Below are 19360 nucleotides of genomic sequence, written 5' to 3'. Positions count from 1 at the left end.
AGTTATCTAGTAGGAGTAGCTGGATACTATATGGCCTCGCCGCCCCTACATTTTCTTCTCCAAGTAATCATGCATACAATTGCGTTAGTGGAATAATGTGCATGCATGACCAAGCACCAAGATAACTGCCTCGCTCACTTCTCTGCTTAGATGTCAAATCGGGTACATAGAGGAACGGCATGCTGCATTAGTTACGTTATATGATGTCAACACAAATGTTACGGTGATGTCAGCACACACCAATATCCACCAAACCTAGATTATAAAAGGGTTAGGTAATTCCTTTTAGAGAAAAGGGAGTACTTACTTCCTACAAGAAATAACCTACAAAGGGCGAATAATAGCATAAGATTCATGCTTCTTTTCACTCTTTCTTTCACTCTTTCTTTCACTCCTCTCCCTGTCCCATGCAACACTGTCCCTAGCAGAGAACCTCGGCCTCTCTCACTCCTTTGCGTCTTTTCCCCCTATGGACTATGGTCCTCGAGACCTACTAGCTCACCCCCGAATTGACTGGCATTTTGTTTCGCCTCTTTCCTCCTCCTATATACGGTCTTTGTTGGTACAGTAGAAAGGCAAAGGACGAAAAGAGTAGAGTGGTGCACCACCGGTCTGTGAAGCCGTACGTCTTTATCGGTGGCATGAGAACTGAGAAGGGAGCGTATGCCGCGGCAGCTAGCAGACAGGCGGATACATGCAGGGATTTCGAGGAAGCTTCTTCCTGGACCATGCAAGCAGGAGCAGGAACGGGAGTAAGGGTGTCCGCAACGGCGAGCGATTTGGGCCAGCGATTTCATTTTTTAATCGATAAACAGTACACGCACAGTGCATGCTAGCGAGGAGTTCGTCGCCGATCGATTTGAGCGACGGGAGAGCGCGCGGGCCCGGAGAGTAAATGCAGTCGGCGACGCTAGCAGCTGGCGAGGACCGATGCGGGCGCCCTAAAAATTATTCCAGATCGGTGATGCAGCAAGAGCACGGCTCCCGAGGCGGATCATCTTGGGGCGCATCAAAGGTACTCCTTATTGGGTTTCGCACTGCCGGTGGGACAGCAGGCAGCCTGCTTTGGACTGGACTGGAGCCCGCCGTTGAGGATCAGAGGAAGCTTCGTTTATTCCTTCCTGCAGCGTAGAGTATTGCATACGGTTTGCCAGTGTAGAGTAGCTGGCTGTGGGGTGGTGGCCCAGATAAATACTGCCTGCCCAGGGGCTGGACGGACTGGGTCTCGTCTTCTAGGGAAGCGGGAAAGACTGCGCGCATGAGATCTGCGGTACAGTATCAGTATCTCCTGTTCGCTTTCAGTTTGCGAGCAGTTGCAGGTTGTAGCGAAGAGAGATTCTAATAGGGGTTAAACAGTAAGTATTACTTACTCACATTCACATGGTGAAGAGAGGGAACACGGCAAGCGAGGACGCCCTGAAAATGAAATTTGGAAGGCAAAAAAATGAGATATGCCCATCCGGAAAACCTTACTCTAAAATAGGGCATCAACAGAAGATTACCGATGGTTTGTGACGCGGCAGGAGCAATGCCAAGCAGCAAGAACAAACCAACTTACCTCCAACACATTCATTCCTCCCAGACTTACCACCGTTTAGCAGCGTCATGTGGTAACGTTCGATGTGACAATCTGATTCAGAGACCGGCGCCGCCACCTGACGACCAAACTCCTGCAGGATCCGCCTTTCGTCAGGAATCAGGCGTGGCGTACATGCCACCGACAGACCGCAACGCAGCATCTGGCGAGATGTTATCCAACCAAGAAGCTTTTATTTCGTACTAGCATGAACGTCTCCAAAGACGCCATCGGCGAGTAGCGCCATGATTGTGTATACAAAAGCTCGGAGATGCTTTATTGTTCACGTCATTTACAACTCATTCGGACCTTTTTTTTTATTCATGCCCCGCGGCTCATTCGCTTTATTCTAAACTGCTCCCGACAGCCAGGGACGGGTTCCCTCCCATGCATACCATCTACTGTAGCTTGCACTTGCAGCTAAACTTCCCAGGCGTATCAGGTGTCAGCACACCTGCCTCCTTTGGTTCCTCGTTTCATCTTCTGTCAGGCGTTTCTAACCAGGCCGATTTCAGGGCTCAACTCATGTTGCCCATGCAGATATACTTGAGCTGCAGTTGCATTTGGGGACAGACATATGTCAGAGTAGCAGCAACACTGCAGAAGTAACAACAGATACGATCTGTGACTGTAACCAACCTCCAGGAATTCGTCAACCCCGTATTTTGATCCTTCTCTCCCAAGACCAGACTGCTTTACTCCACCAAATGGTGCCACCTGAATAAGGAAGATTATTATTGATGCACTAGCCACAAATTAGGCTATCGTGTACTGTCTTATTGGCTGCTTCTTACCTCTGTTGAAATAATTCCCTCGTTTACCCCAACTAAGCCGTATTCGAGAGATTCAGAGACACGCCACGAACGAGGTATGCTCTTGGTAAATATGTATGCAGCTAAGCCTGCACATTCAGCAAAAATATAGAAATGCTAAAGATCAGACATGACCAGAAAAATGTAAACTTTGCAAACAATGGTCCACATCTTCCATCTAGCAGTATGAGCACAGTTCTCAGCATATTTCAGTTTAGGACATTCAAAGAGGTTGCAATATAAAATGGACCTAAATGTCATTGAAGTACAGCCTACTATTTCTGGGCCTTAACATCAAGAAAAGAAAAACGCTATATAGTATATTGCAGCCTCTAGGATCAAGAAACAAATAGAAGTTGCTATGTTCATCCTACTTAGCTCTATTAAAATTTCCTTGCTAAGGTACACCCTGCCAATTATGCTGACATGTATTTTTGTTCAAAAGCGTGGCAAGTTACTCAAGAGCAATTGATTATTATTGGTGCACTAGAGACTGTTAATGAACCTGCGTTTGTATCATTGGCCAAATGGATTGCTTCTTCCTCAGTTTTGAATGGTATAAGAGGTGCAACTGGGCCAAAAACTTCTTCCCTGAAGCAAAATAGAACGAAGGGAAAAGGATTAAGAGCTCTAAAGTGTCAGACTCCTACCCAATGTATATAGCATTTATTCTCGCATGAAAGTAGAATCTGTGCACTAAAACAAGGTACTATTGTAAATTGTAATTGCTGAGGATGGAAGGTCCAACTGTAAACTTTACCTGAAAAGAAGCATATCATTGCTGACATTCCCTACTACAGTTGGCTCATAAAATGTCATCCCCAGGCTGTGCCTTTTACCACCTAGCATGATGTTTGCTCCCTACAAAATGATTGGAGAGGGTACTTCACATGCTGTGAGCAGATCAAGTGATCAACACCAAACAAACAAGTTCCCAGTTCTCAATGACGAAGCAAAAGCACAAGATGTTAGGCCTGGTTATAACCAATTCAGACTGCTCCGATTTCAGCCAACTATCAAGTCCCAGAAACTGGGTATCCTGACTTCCTGAGTCCGGACAAACCAACAGGGCCTGGGGGCAGAAACCTGTCCAGTTCCTTATTTTTCTTTTCAATACATTCCTTCTGGATTTGGAGGGAAATGCATACTTATGGTGATTAAGAATACCTTTGAAGTCGCATCATTTATGAACTTCTCCACCTAGAGAGAAAAAAATAGGCCAACAAATAAAAGATATGAGGAATTGCTCACTTCAGGGAGGAGGGGGGATACTAAGTAGCATGGGGTTTATTAGTGGGTAAAATATGCACCTTTTGGACAGCAGCTTCATTAATCAGAGGACCCTGCATATGAAAGGAACTGGAACTCCTAAGTCAAGGGTATATAAAATTATAAATGCTAAAAAAGTATCATATTAGGTAAACAAAATAGAGAACAGATTCTTCTTAATGCAAAGATACACAGCTCTCCTGCGTGTTCGAGAAAAAAAAATAGAGAACAGAGCACATCAGAAAAATCAGCGCATGGCAACACAAGAATGTGAAAGAAAGTTTGGTAAGGAATCTAAGGATTGTAATATTAGGTTTAAACAGCTCATAAACTTTGAATGCAAAACAGTGTTTAAGCAACAAACACAAGAAAAACAAACTTGAAATGCAACTCGATCATTTATCATGATGAAAATGATAATTATAAGAACTCTGTACCTGTGATGTACTCTCTTCTAGCCCATTACCAACATGCAAACTCTGAACAGCCTTGATGAATGCGCTTGCAAATTTTTCGTATATACCTATAGATGCAACATACAACTTTGTGATGGAAGAAACGAGGCCCCAGTAACATCCAAATCACATAAATGATCAATATACCTTCTTGCACCAATATCCTGTTTGCACAAACACATGTCTGTCCACTGTTACGGAACTTGGCAGCAAGCTGCACACATATGGAGTTGGTGAATATTAATAACATCATAATGCAAAGGGCAATGGAAGTCTTCAACAACAAAATAAAACAAAGTATTGTCTCTAATGAGGTATAGATTGATAGGTTCTGTTGATAGACCCTTAAATACTTGAACATCAGCAGTTAGATCAGTGTCAAACACTCCTTCATGTGGTTAACAATTAATGATGGAAATTTTTGTGTACTCTAAACATAAATACTACACAGAACATGTGAAATATTTCTGCCTGGAGCTTGTAGAAGTCGATAAAAAACAAAGAAGTCCCACCGTACACACTAAGCGAGGCAGAAAGCTGCATGATGTAGATACTGACCCTTAAAGAGACGGACCAGGCAGTCACTGTATTTTTGCAATAATCTACAGTGGGGCTTCCGACACAAGATTAAGGATATGCCTTTTTTATCTCACTAGAACATAAGTCCAAAACTAAATAGTATTCATAATGCATTGTGTTTACCAAAAGTGGACAATTTAGAGAAGATGGCGTCATTTTTTTCTATCTCGCACATCAGTACCACAAAGGAACAAAATGGTAGGCTCGAAAGTATATGGTAAATTTTAAGATCTTACAGATTATTTACAAATTAATCACAGCTAATGTCAAGTTCACCCATCATGCGAACTAGAGATACTGGATTGTATGCTAGTACCACACATAAGATAGCTGTAAAGTGAGGTTCAAATTTACTTACACTTCCTTTAACAGCAACATCGATGTCTGCATCATCAAAAACAATGCAAGGTGCGTTCCCACCAAGTTCCAAAGAGACCTGGAAAATAATTATTGCTGTGAGCATCAACATTAGAAGATCTCAGAATAAAATGACAGCATACAAAATTTCAGGTAATGTTCAAAAAAAAAAGTAACACTTAACCTCCGAGTGAAAAGATGTTGCTTAGATACAAGAATGCCTTACTGAAAGCAAATATGACTCGGGAAATTGGTGATTGATTAATGAGAGTACAAGGAGTACATTATATAGGCAAGGATCATCTAGGGTTTATAGAATACACCTAATCAACGGAGATCCTTGCCTAATCTAGATCAATTACCATAAACCCAATGGGCAGCTCTAGCCGCCTAGGCTGGGCGCCACGGCCCAAAGGCCAGCCCACTAATAGCCTCGCTAACACTTACAAGGATATGCAAAACTTTTAGATATCAGTTCGAGTTTAAAAGAAAAATCTTATAGTTTCCTAACACAATCCTCCCTATCAAAACAGGCTATAACATGTTATAAACAATAGTCTACCAAAAAGTAGAAGAGAAGACATTAGAGTAATGCATTATTGATGTGTAATAATACCTAGCTGTCAAAAAGCAATTAGGTTTCTTACAAAACTAGAAGTCTGTGTACATCAGATCTAAAAGAGTAGTGAATTTCAGAACTACAACAATTTGACTCAATAACCATAAAACTACAGTTTACAGACTATGACACTGGGCACCGAAGAACACAAAACTACAACTATTTCATAGTACCAAGTATCAAACGAGTTGTGTTTTGTGGTACCAAATGTCAAAATATTTGTAGTTCTGTGATAAATGTCGAAAGTTGTAGTTTTGTTGGTTTTTAGGTGAAATAGTTGTAGTTCTGAATCTAGTATGCTACCTGAACAAATGATTTGATAACCAGAACTGGCCAGAACCACCACCAGGTTCCAGAAAGCTGGTGTTTCTTGGCTGATTTATGAACTGCATTTAACCCCTTTTTCAATATTGGATGCTTTGTACTGCATTCCAAAACTACGTATCTAGACATAGGGTACATTCAGGTGCATGGTATAAGCTACTTACTTAGAAAAGCCAAAACAACCTATAATTTGAGACGTAGGGAATAGATGTCTATGAAAGAGTACGCACAACAAGGGTATATAGCATGCAGTAGGGTGCTATTTGATGGACTATGGATAAAAGCCCCCACCCCTCCCACTATAACACCTGGGTTTTATGGTCGGGTTGGCTAGGTGGGGCGCGCTAACATAGTATCAGAGCAGAGGTCTCGGGTTCAAACCCACCCGGCCACGCATTTCCGCTGCGCAATTTCCCCTGCGCCTCTCGTGTGCTGAGACACGCTGCGGGCTACGCCGGGCACTAGAACCTGCTGCGGGATAAAAGCCACCACCCCTCCCACTATAACACCTGGGTTTTATGGTCGGGTTGGCTAGGTAGGGCGCGCTAACATGGTACCAGAGCCGAGGTCCCGGGTTCGAACCCACCCGGCCACGCATTTCCGCTGCGCGATTTCCCCTGCGCCTCTCGTGTGCTGAGACCTGCTGCGGGCTACGCCGGGCACTAGAACCTACTGCGGGCTACGCCGGGCTCGCACGCCGTAGGGGGAATGATGGACTATGGTTAAAACTTAAAAGCCCCCACCCCTCCCACTATAACACCTGGGTTTTATGGTCGGGTTGGCTATGTGGGGCGCGCTAACACTATTCAATAAGAATTCAAGGGTATATAGCATAATCACAGTATTATTTCATCATAAAAAAATTAGTATCAAAACAACAAGTGGCTAACATATATGATGTACGGGAAGATAGCTATAAACATTGCACAAGAAACTTTCATTACAATTATCACTACACCTTTTTCACGGTATTTGCAGATCCTGCCATCAATTTTTTGCCAACAGCTGTTGATCCAGTGAATGTAATCGTTCTGACCTAATAAAAAGGTATATTATAGTGTCAACCACAATTATTCCTACCTAATCTATTAAAGACAAAAAAAATGTAGATGTAAGACAAGATGGGAGGAAATAAAACCTGTGTACTCTGCAGTAGTGCATCACCTATCTCAGGAGCATTACCCATCACAACATTTAGTGCACCCTGAATGAAAGAATAAGTTCACGAGAGGTTAAATTGATGACAAAGAAACACCAACTGAACAAAATCATTTAGATAATCAATAGCGGAGAAGATTTTCCAGTTGCAAGTAAAAGAAGAGATTTGTTTCAATGCGTTGTAAAATATGATTCTCCATCCCCTACTTCTGTAGGATTGGAGCTATGAATTGCTTGCATCAGGTTTGGTGATTTGATTTAGTGTGATGATTTTCTGTTCAAAACAAATTAGTGCATTTGGATTTGGTAGGTGATGGATAACTTTACATGAAAAGCCACTGATGTTTTTGGTTTCTACTCCATACTTAGGAACCCTTACTTTGATTAATGCATTAATTAATATGCAACCACAAGAAATAAAAACTCAAATAAGATTGGAATGATTGAGATCTTGATATGATTACCGCTGGTATTCCAGCTTGAAGAGCAAGGTCTGCTGCAGCCAATGCTGTCAGAGGTGTGAATTCTGATGGCTTGACAACAACAGTGCAGCCACAGGCCAAAGCTGGTCCAACCTGCCCAAAAACCATGTATGCAAAAAGTGTACTGCCTTAGCCATCATTACATTTTTAACATTTTACCAAGGAATAAATATACTGCATGGCTACAGACCTTTCTGGTTATCATTGCTAATGGAAAATTCCATGGTGTAATAGCTCCAACCACCCCAACAGGCTGCAGTGCAAAGGAAAAAGAGAGGAATATTGAGATACATGATGTGTAAATCTCCACATGGTAATAAATACTCAAAAGAAAGATAAAGAACAACAACATTTGTTCAGAAACAACACACCCAGTCAAGAAATGAACAACTACATTGCAGTCAGAGTTCATTACACTATGTCAATATGATAACCAAACTATATTACTTTGCTCAAACCTCAAAGAACTGGGAAGTGGCAATTGTATTTGTATTAAATTAACTCCTTCCACATATGGACTTGCTAAAGTAAGAAGTAAAAATCTTAAAGCCATGAATTAATCAGCAATATCTGTAGTTCCCAGAAAGTTGTAAGTGAAACCCCATTTTAAGCAGTTAGCCAAAAGAACATTTTGAGTCCCCTTGCAAAGAGAAAGTCTCTGTTCGCTGTGCTGTGGCTGGTGACTGGTGCTGATTTGTTGTGAGAGAAAAGTACTGCTGGCTGGTGCTGATTTGGTGTGAGAGAAAAACACTGTTGGCTGGATGCAACGAACAGAGGTTCATAAAAGGATGCCATCGTCTAGAACATGACATCACCAACTGCGGACTGATTATTCGCCTAGGTGGGAATTCAACGATCAGAAAGCAATCAATATTAATATTTTGTCAGTACTAACTTGATTAATTTCCTTCTGCTGACCATGACAGTGTCACTTTAGAAACCAATGCATCGGCTAAGCAATGATGGTAAAACACACACATTAAACTGAATGATAAACAAGGGCTCAAGGCAAAGCAATAATGAACTAACGTAAACAAAATATACAACAAGCTAATAAAGTGAACGGACAAGGAAGTGTAAGCTATCATCAAAAAAGTAACAAAGGAAAAGGTATCAGCATATTGCCTGCTTCAGAACCAACAGTCTGCGATCTGACAGAGTAGGGGGGATGATATCACCGTATATACGCTTTGCTTCCTCAGCAAAATATTCTAGGAAACTTGCACCATAATTTACCTGACCAGGGGAGTAGCAACTAATCAGCCTCCAAAAGAACCTTTTAAATTACTAGCACAAACAAACATCAGTGGATGATTTAAATGAAGTACCTCACCAAGGGCTTCTTTCAAAGGTTTCCCCTGCTCCAATGTCATGAGAAGTGCAAGCTCTTCCTTGTGTGCAATAATCAGATCATACCTTTATGAATATATATAGTCAGAATGAATATCCAAACAAATTCAAAAGTGCATGCTACAAATCATAAAAAATCTACTTTACATAACTACCATTTTCTCAGAGCTTTGCTCCTCTCGTTCGCAGTGAGTTTACTCCAAGCTACAAGAAGGAAAGAATTAGAAGGATTAGAACATACAAACAGGACAGCTACAAATAAGGACCTACAGTAAAGAGGCCAACATACTTATATATACATATGGAAGTATGAATTACTCTTGCTTTCTATAAAAGGTAATTGCAAATAATCGAATCTACGCAGACTATTCTTCTATTGGAAAGTGTGGTTTAGCGTCCTAAGTCCTAACAGGTTCATAAAAAATACAATTAAAACTGATCCAGATAAGGAAAAAACAAATAGAGAGAAAATTCTTCTTCCTTTATCCTTACTTTGTCGCTCCGTTCTAGAATGTAAAACATTTTAGTTCTGTCCTAAGTGAAACTTCTCTAACTTTGACCAAGTTTATGGAAAAATACATAAACATCTACACACCGATTTAATTTCAATAAATACACTATGAAATGGGTCTTGATAGTACATTTATTTGGTCTAGTAGATGTTAAAACACTTTTTCTATAAACTTTCAAAGATAGAAAAGTTTGACTTAGGACAAAATTGAACTCTTATATTTTGGAATGGAGGGAATACTTGTTTAAGTTACATCTTAAGATCAGGAAATAGTACAGGGCACTCTATCCATACCTTCCAGTTTTTAGTGGTTTTTCCAAAATAAAAGAAGAGTTTCTATCAAAAGAAGGCTTTACAATAGATATTCACCGGTACAGTATGCTTATATGCTCGTTCTAAGTGATGGAGAGAATAATTGTGTGTATTCCTCCAAACCCTAGAGGGTGGGTAATATAGATCCTATAGATGGGCCTCTAGATGGGCCACTATACATGGGCTCACAATATACACTGACACCCCCCCCCCCCCCCCCCCCGCAGTCTGAACTACCGGCGCAGCGGTGTTCAAGACTGGAGAACAAGAAAGCCAACAACACCCCCTCACAGTCTGAACTTCCGGCACAGCGGTGTTCAAGACTGGAGAACAAGAAAGAACAGGGCAAATACCCCCCCCCCGGCAGCCACAACTAGCCACCGGCTACGTTGAGGCTGGAGCGAAACTCCATAAAGGTCGAGGAGGGAAGGCCCTTGGTGAAGATGTCGGCAAACTGGGAGGTGGTCGGTACATGGAGAACTCGAACATCGCCGACGGCGACCCTGTCGCGCACGAAGTGCAAGTCGATCTCCACATGCTTCGTCCGGTGATGTTGGACGGGGTTAGTGGAGAGATACACGGCGCTGACGTTGTCGCAGTAGACGAGCGTGCTCTTGGCGAGCGGGCTGTAGAGCTCCGCCAAGAGCTGTCGAAGCCAGGACGCCTCCGCCACGCCGTTAGCGACAGCCCGGTACTCCGCTTCAGCACTGGAGCGGGAGACAACCGGCTGCCGTTTGGACGACCAGGAGACAAGGTTGCCGCCCAGGAAGACGGCGTAGCCGGAGGTGGAGCGGCGAGTGTCCGTGCAGCCAACCCAGTCGGCGTCGGTGTAGACGACCAGCTCCGAGGTGGGAGAGCGGTGAAGATCCAAGCCGAAGCTAACCGTTTCACGGACGTAGCGGAGGAGGCGCTTTAGCGCCGCAAGGTGAGCCTCCCGGGGATCATGCATATGAAGATAGACCTGCTGAACGGCATATGTGAGATCCGGCTGGGTGAAGGTGAGGTACTGCAGTGCACCGGCAAGGCTCCGGTAGTCAGTAGGATCAGCCACGGGAGTACCCAGATCAGCAGACAGCTTCGCCTGAGTGTCGACAGGAGTGGAGCAAGGCTTGCAGTCAGTCATCCCAGCCCGCTCCAGAATGTCGAGAGCATACTGTCGCTGGTGAAGGAACAGGCCAGACGGGTGAGTCTCAACAGTAACGCCCAGGAAGTGGTGGAGCTGACCAAGATCCTTCATAGCAAACTCCTGCTGCAGAGAAGAGATGATGCGCTCGAGCAACTACTGACTGGAGGCAGTGAGCACAATATCATCAACGTAGAGCAGCAGGTAGGCAGTCTCATCCCCACAGCGATAGATGAACAGAGAGGTGTCGGCCTTGGCCTCGGTGAGGCCCAAAGTCAGCAAGAACGTGGCGAACCGAGAGTACCAAGCCCGAGGAGCCTGCTTCAGACCATAGAGAGACTTGTTGAACCGGCAGACCATATCCGGACGACTCGAGTCCACAAATCCCGCTGGCTGACTGCAGTATACCGTCTCTGACAGAGTGCCATGGAGAAAGACATTCTTCACATCCAGCGAGAGAGTGCGAGCGAGAAGACCGTGCGCACCGTAGCCGGCTTCACCACCGGACTGAAGGTCTCATCATAATCAACACCAGGCCGCTGGGTAAAACCCCGGAGAACCCAGCGAGCCTTGTAGCGATCCAGGGTGCCATCAGCCCGACGCTTATGCGTCCAGATCCACTTCCCGGTCACCACGTTGCAACCAGGGGGACGCGGCACGAGGTCCCACGTCTGGTTGGCAAGGAGAGCCGTGTACTCCTCTTCCATCGCGCGACGCCAGTGAGGATCCACCAGGGCGTCGCGGACAGAGGAGGGTACCGGAGAGATCCGCGGCCCGCCCTCGGTGGCCGAGAGAGTCGCGGGCTGAGAAGCCATCCGCCGAGTCACCATGGGATGGATATGACGAGGATCCCGATGGATGACCAGCGGGTGGTACACAGCCGGCTCGACTCGAGAGCGAGTCGGCGGAGGCGGCTACGGCGACGGCTCCGGTGTACTGGGCGTCGGAGGCGCCGGTGCCGGAGTCGGGTCCGGCGCCGGTGTGGGCACCGAACGGCGCCGGTACACCTGCACCGGCTGGGCGTAGCGTGCCGGGGCCGCGCGTGGCGCGGCGGGGGACTCCGGGGCTGCGCGTGGAACGGTAGCAGGCGCCGGGGCCGCGCGTGGCGCGGCGGAGGGCACCGGGGCCGCGCGAGGCGCGACAGGGATCACCGGAGGCGGCGCCGGTGTCCCAGGAGAACCTGCAGGGTAGACAGTCAGCGATGGCTGAACCACCGGGTCAGACGAAAACAGGGACTCCAGCTCGGGGTCAGGAGAACGTGTGGAGGAGGTGGAGAAGGGGAAATCTGACTCGTCAAAGACAACGTGTCAGGAGATGAGGACCCTGCGAGAAGTGAGGTCGAAGCAGCGATACCCCTTGTGGTCAAGGGAGTAACCGAGAAACACACTGTGTCAAGCGGGGCGCCAGCTTGTGAGGAGCAGTGGCGGCGGTGTTAGGATAACACGCACACCAGAAGACACGGAGGTGGTCGTAGTGAGGAGGGGCACCGAACAGGGCGTGGTGGGGAGTGGGAGCGGGGCTAGCAGTGGACGGGAGGCGGTTGTGGAGGTAGGTGGCGGTGAGGAGACTCTCGGCCCAGAAGCGGGGAGGCAGAGAGGCCTGGATCAGAAGGGTCCGCATGACATCGTTCGTCGTGCGAATCATCCGCTCAGCCTTGCCGTTCTGGGAAGAGGTATACGGACAAGCTATGTTACACGGATACTGGTACGTGTATCGGATACGATACGTATCGGATACGCGGATACGCACTTTCCCAAAAAATACTGATACGGGGATACGGCTAGGATAATTAATAATTATATATAAATATCACATAGATATTCAGCAAGTGAGATTTTACTCTTGAGTAACTTCTCATATACTCAAATGTGCAATACTTGCATGTCCATATAACATTACCTCTATAACTAGCATTCTCTAAAAGCACAACTGATTCCACAATGGGTTCTTCAGTTGTTGCTCATCTAGTTCTACAGTTCTATTGAAGCAAGTTCATCATTTTGTATCATCTCTTACTACCAAAACAGCATTTGGGTGAGCTGATTACTGCTTTGGGCTGTATCCCATCTGGCCCAAAAGTATCGGATACGCGTATCCAAGCAAATACGTATCCGTTTTTTCAGAATACGGTTAGAAACGTATCCGAGGCGTATCCGGAGCGTATCCGTATCCGATACATATCGGATACGGATACGCCACCTCCTAGGAGTATCCGCGTAACAGAGCGGACAAGACATGCACAGCTGAACACCCCGAGAAAAAAAGAAAGAACGGGAGGTGGAGTTATCGAACTCCCGCCCGTTGTCACACTGGACGGCCTTAATGGTGAGACCGAACTGAGTGGACGCCCAGGCAAAGAAGCGGAGGAGGGTGGGAAACGTCTCAGACTTGGCAGGCAAAGGAAAAGTCCAAGAGTAATGGGAAAATAATCAACAACCACCAAATAGTACTTATATCCAGAGATGCTAAGTACAGGTGATGTCCACAGATCACAGTGAATCAGCTCAAAAGCATGCGTCGCATGCGAAGAAGAAAAAAAAAGTCTAACATGACGACCTACCTGGCACGCATGACAGAGGTGCTAAGCAGAAACCCTAGTACATGAGACATCAGTACTACGACTAAGCCGAGCCAAAATATCGCGCCCGGGGTGACCAAGGCGGCGGTGCCAGGTAGTGGAAGACGGCGTCGCGGCGAAAGCGGCGGATGACGAAGAAGAAGAAGAAGTCGAGGAAGGTGCAGCGGAAGGTGGGAGACGAAGGGTGTAGAGCGGCCCGGTGCTGTCACATCGGAGCAGTGGACGCCGGGTAGCCAAATCCTTCACAGTCAAACCAGAAGAGTCAAATTCAATCGAACAAGAATTGTCAGAAGTGAACTGACGAATGGAAAGAAGGTTATGAATCATCTGTGGAGCAACGAGAATATCGGGAAGACGGAAAAAACCAGGAGCAGAACCCACGGCGGTAACAGAAAGGCAAGACCCATTACCGACCACGATAGAAGAAGGACAAGAGGGGTGTGGGGGTCGAACAGAGGAAAGGATACCCGCATCAGGGGTGGTGTGGAAGGAGGCACCCGAGTCGGCGATCCACTCGGTGCTGACCGGCGGCGTCAGCCCCATGGTGCTGAAGGACTGCGCCAGCGCGGCCTGGTCCCACCCCCAGGCCAGGTCGGAGGCTGGCTGGGCTGAGCGGGCGGCGGCCAGGACGGCGCGAGGAGTGGAGCAGCACCGACGTACATGGCCTCCGGCTGGGGACGGGATCCCCCTGACCCTGGAACAGCCACATGGAGATGCGCCCTGACCATGGGTTGGTGAAGGATGACCAGGGCACGCCTCCGGGGGCAGGGGCAGGAGCAGGGAGCGGAGTAGGCGCGCCCCGACGGCCCCCAGCAGCACCACCACCGGTGCCAGCACCACCACCACCGCGGCCTCCCCGCCGCCCACGCCCACGCCCCCCCCCCCCCCCACCGCCTGTCTTGCCGGTAGGAGCCCCGAGGAGGGAGGTGGCAGGCGGGGCGGAGGAAGCAGGTGGAGCGGCCACGAGCGCCGACGAGGAGGTTGGGGAAGTCGCGGGACCCCGGGTGATCTCCTCGAGGTAGAGGTCGTCGCGGACCTGCAGGAACGTGGGGAAGGGCTGCTGACGGGTGATCCAAGTCCTCAGGTGGTCGTAGTTGGAGTTGAGACCCCGGAGGACGTTGAGGACCGAGATCCGGTCGGCTACCGGGCACCCGAGGTCGTGAAGGGCGTCGGCCATGCCCTTCATCCTCCTGCAGTACTCCCCGAACGAGAGGTCGCCCTGCTCGAAAGCGCGGAACGAGGCGTCGAGCCGGAGAGCGCGGGCCTCGGCGTTGCCGAGGAACTGCGCCTCGAGCGCCAGCCAGGCCTCGCGGGCAGTGCCGCCGCGAGTCCTGACGTCTGACGATGTCCTGAAGATCTAGGGAGATGGTCCCAAAGATCCAGGACAGGACGACGCTGTCGATGCGCAGCCACCCCAGGTCTCTCGCCTCGACCGGAGTGTCGAGGAGGACGTGGTCGTCCAGGGCGTAGCGGCGGAGAGCGAGGAGGACCTGGTCGCGCCAGCGCCCGTAGGTGGAGGACGTCGGGTCGAGGACGACGGTGACCAGCGCCCGGATGTTCTGGACGCCGGCGGCCTGGAGGTGGAGCTGGGCGACCATGGGGTCGGCCGGGGAGAGCCGGGCTCCAGAGACGGCAGGCGGAGCCTGGGGTCCAGATCCAGGGGGCGGGGCCTGGTGGGAGGAAGAGGCGCCGTGGTCGGTGACGACGGGCTGCTTCCCGGAGGAGACGAAGAGGTAGCAGCGCGGACCGCGGACCGCTCGCGCTCCCAGGCGAGGGCAGCAGCGCGGACCCGCTCCTGGGCCGCCGCAGCCTCGGCCTTGGCGGTGAGGAGGGCCGCGGCGAGGGCTGCGTTGGCCGTAGGGGCTCCGGCGACGGGGTGTCCCACCTGGAACGCGGCGGCGGAGAGAGGCGCGTCCGCGGGGGACATCCCGAACCCCTGCCACGGAGCAAGATGGGCCCCGGTGACGTCAGTCGCGGCCGCAGGCTGGCCAGACGGTGGCTGCGGCGGCTCCGGAGGCCCCGGCGGCTGGGGAATCATCGGATCGGGCCCGGGCGCGGCCCAGGCGGCGTCCAAAGCAGCGCCGGGCGGCGGCGGCCGAGCGCCAACCCCCACGGCACTCGGATCCGGGCGCGCGGGCCAGGTGAGGCCAGGCGCCGGCGGCGTTCGAAATCGGAGCAGAGGAGGAGGGGAAGGAGGTAGCGCCATCTCGCCGGCGGCGGCAGCTGCGGCGGGTGGGAGGAGAGGAGAGAGAGGTTAGGCTAGTGATACTATGATGGAGAGAATAATTGTGTGTATTCCTCCAAACCCTAGAGGGTGGGTAATATAGATCCTATACATGGGCCTCTAGATGGGCCACTATACATAGGCTCACAATATACACTGACACTAAGTATGAATTTGGAACTGCTATTAGTAAGGTATTATAAGGCAACATAGCATCTAAGCAAGATATAGCGAATTTCTGAGATATAACAAAACATAGACATATAGTGGAGAGTGGATACTCAGGCTACATGACTCAAGTTGGAACTGCCATTAGTCAAGGCATTATAGAGCAACAGAACATCTAAGCAAGATATAGCATGTTTTTGAGATATAACATGATATAGACACATAGTGGAGAGTGGATACTTAGGCAACATGAGGCCTGCAGTACTTTATTTGCTTATAATACTAGACTTGTTTGAATTACAGGGGGGGAAAACAGAACTGAAACAAAGCATAGGTTAATACTATTCACAAAATTCAGCACAAAGTCTGTGACATTGTCTTCAGAAACAGCACGACCTATTAGAATTTAGAACACTTTGAGAGCAACAGTTCTGAAACACAATTTAATACTAATACTGAAGCAAACAAATCGAATGCATCAAAACATTAGACTTACAATAGAATGTACTGTTAGCAGAAGCTATAGCATCAGATGTTTCTCTGCTGCCCATACAGGACACGTTTGCAAGGACATCACCAGTAGCTGGGTTTTGCACCTACGAGAAAATAAACAATGTTTCGGTTATCCACAATTAATATCGACACAAAAGTTACCCGTTGGAGAAACACTGCGTTCACAACCTAGAGGCATAGAAATAATAAATTCATCAAAAGTAACTGAACTTCACCCAAAACCCCAACTCCTCAACTCATCAATATTACAATAGCCACCGTGCAAAATACATAAACTCCAATTCCCAATCCCACTCGAATTAAAATCTCTCCGCCTGCACCCATCCACAATCGTCACTGAGCCCAGAAAAAATTGACATAAAACACCTTCAAAGTCAAGAGGACACGTGCCTAAGGGGACGAATGAATCCGGAAAGTGACGCGTACCTCGATGGTCTTGCCGTCGTATGCGTCGACCCACTGTCCGGCGATGAGCCCCTGCGTCCTGAGCAGACCCGCCGCCCGGATCTTCTCCATCGCGGCCCCCGCGTCCGCGCTCATCTGCACACCCAAAATATATCAAAAAAAAACGCAACCAGCAAGCGAGCGAGGCACCCCGCAGTGACGCTCCAACGGGAGGGCGAGGGGTGGGTGCAGTATGAAGAGAGGGGAGGAGGAAGGTGGGTGAGGTGACGTGGGAGGCGTACGTGGCGGAGGGGGACGACGCGGGAGGAGGCGGTCAGGATGTGGCGGGCGCCGAGCGCCGCCGCGCGTCGCAGAGTCATCATCGCCTTCGCCATTCGAGAAATCGGGACGGCGGGTGCACGGGGGCGGAAGAGGAAGACGACGAGGGGCGATGGTGGACGCCGCGGGGGAAAAAATTAGATGGACCCGGGGCGCACGGAGGCGTTCTGCGCCCGCTCGGCTCGCCTTCCGCGGACCCGGGGCGCACGGAGGCGTTCTGCGCCCGCTCGGCTCGCCTTCCGCGCAGGACGCCCGCTCGGCTCGGCGCCTTCAAGCAGAGAGATCGGCGCGGCTCGACTCCTTCGTCTAGGCAGCGCCCGGCAGAGCACGTCGGCGCCGGCGCAGCCCACGAACTCGACGGCGTGGGCGCACCCGGGGCCGGGGCACCACTTGATCCGCCCGCCGCTCTCCTCCACGTACGACCGGAGCGCGAACCGCGCGTAGCGGTCCCCGTCGCCGCCGTCGCTGCCGGCGGGGACCACGTCGACGAGGTCGCGGATGACGGCCGCCGACGGCCGCCGAGCAGGCCGGGTCCGAGCACCGCAGCGACAGGCACCGCGGGCCGTCGTCCACCGCCGCGCGGATGTATGTACCCGCGCCAGCCTTGCGAGATCCAGCGCGGCGCTCAGAAATTCGGGGGCGCGGCGGCCGGCAGTGGGGCCTCGGGTGCTCGGCGGCCGGCAACGGGGCCTCGCGCACGCGACGGCCGGCAGCGAGGGTTCCGGCGCGCGGGGCGGAGGCGAGCCGGCCGCAGGAAACGCTGGTCCACCCGGCCGGGCGGCCTGCTGGAGTCCGCCGCGGCGTGGGCAGCGTCGAGGCCGCTCTTCTCCCGCTCCACCAGCTTCTCGCTCGCCGCAACGCCGCGAAGCCTCCCGCCGCCGTTGCCGAGGATTGGAGCGTCAGGGCTCGATTGGAGAAGCCGGGAGCGGTGAAGCGGAGCCGGGCGCTGGCTATTCGATTCACCGAGCCGAGATCACACGGAAGCCGACCCCTGCGTGGAAGCCGAGCCGTTCACTGCGCCATCCGTCAGATTCTAGATGAACGGCATCGGGCTGGGGGCGCACGGGAGGTGGGGGCGCCCCGGGTCCATCTAAGGCCCCCGTTTGCGAGGGATTCATAAGCGGCTTCACGAGCGGCTGTAGTTGAAGCCCTCCCAAATGTTTATTTCAGGACCGATTTCACATGTGAAGTCGGTTCTGAAGCTGTCGGCGGCTTACAGGCAAGGTGAAGCCATGAAATCGTGGCTTCACGCGGCTTACATATCAATCTAACAAGTGAAGCTGTTTTGCCAAACATTTTCTAAAACAGCTCCAACTCCACCAAAAAAGCCGCTCCATCTGAGGAGTCAGAGCCAGAACTGTTTTTGAAAGAGCCGAAACCCAACTTTTTTCCCGCCGCGGGAGGTGGGGCCCACGTGGTCCGACTCACGAGTGACTTTTTCCGGTGCGCTGGCAGAAATCATGAGCGCTTTGGCTCTTTGTTTATGCCGCAGGCTGCTGCGTTGCGCAGATTTGGAGTTTTTTTAAAAAAAAGAGTCCAATTTATCTATCTGAATTTTGGATCGAATCTACATTTTCACTCTGAATTCAAAAATCGGATATTTTTATTCCTCAGGGTAGCTATAACGGACAAACGACTCTCTTGGTTTTTCTTAGTGATTTTGCTTCTTTTTTCTTTTATATTTATTTTGGTTAAATCTTTAGGAAATTATAGTAAACTAAACAAGTTATAAGATGGAAACTCTAATTTTATTGGACTGCACATAAGTATATCTATGTTATGAACATAGGATATGATATGATATAGTTTAATAAAAAACTGTTATACTTTTAGATATCTACTTTTCTGTAACTAATTTATATCTACATTTTTCGTGGTCCAATTATAGTGAAATTGTTTTGGTAGTCTAATCATTATATGATTCAGATGTAGTAAAAGTTTCATGCTTATTAGATCATGTATGTCTGAGTTGTATATTAAAGTTTAATTTCAAGCTATATCAGACTTTTAAGTTGCTCGAGCATACATGACCGAATGAATATGAAATTTTTACTACAACTCAAGAATATAATTATTAGCCCACCATAAAATTTTCACCATAATTGAACCATGAAAAATGTAGATATGAACTAATTACATAAAAGTATATCTAAAAATAAAATATAATTTGTACTAAATTATATCATATCATATATTCACTGCATAGATCTATCATGTAGAGTCCAAT

The 19360-nt window shown here is 49.1% G+C and overlaps 1 protein-coding gene across 1 annotated transcript; it reads right to left on the bottom strand.

Annotated features, from left to right (window-relative positions):
- Window positions 1-1748: 1748 nt before the first annotated feature.
- On the bottom strand, window positions 1749-17257 carry LOC120667033 (succinate-semialdehyde dehydrogenase, mitochondrial-like). Its single transcript, XM_039947071.1, has 20 exons — window positions 17097-17257; window positions 16837-16950; window positions 16394-16493; window positions 9137-9185; window positions 8960-9047; window positions 8757-8867; window positions 7822-7884; window positions 7614-7724; window positions 7130-7195; window positions 6950-7027; window positions 5050-5127; window positions 4260-4326; window positions 4095-4180; window positions 3699-3731; window positions 3556-3588; window positions 3149-3249; window positions 2894-2979; window positions 2371-2477; window positions 2216-2293; window positions 1749-2127 (listed from the first exon to the last, which is right to left on the bottom strand). The coding sequence occupies exons 1-20, from the start codon at window positions 17187-17189 to the stop codon at window positions 2095-2097; spliced, it is 1575 nt and encodes a 524-aa protein (XP_039803005.1). The 5' UTR covers window positions 17190-17257; the 3' UTR covers window positions 1749-2094.
- Window positions 17258-19360: the final 2103 nt, after the last annotated feature.

The sequence above is a fragment of the Panicum virgatum genome, chromosome 1K (assembly GCF_016808335.1).
Source record: "Panicum virgatum strain AP13 chromosome 1K, P.virgatum_v5, whole genome shotgun sequence".
NCBI lineage: Eukaryota > Viridiplantae > Streptophyta > Magnoliopsida > Poales > Poaceae > Panicum > Panicum virgatum.
The sequence above is the reverse complement of the archived record's forward strand: the minus strand, read 5'-3'. Positions and strand labels throughout refer to the sequence as shown.

Bases quoted from the DNA above. Each gene is read 5' to 3' on its own strand.
- LOC120667033 (XM_039947071.1), bottom strand. From the start codon at position 17,189: ATGGCGAAGGCGATGATGACTCTGCGACGCGCGGCGGCGCTCGGCGCC. The intron at 8,868-8,959 runs GTACTTCATTTA...TCCCCTGGTCAG, and splicing joins TGAAAGAAGCCCTTGGTGAG to GTAAATTATGGTGCAAGTTT. The intron at 4,181-4,259 runs GTATATTGATCA...TTGCATCTATAG, and splicing joins CAGGATATTGGTGCAAGAAG to GTATATACGAAAAATTTGCA.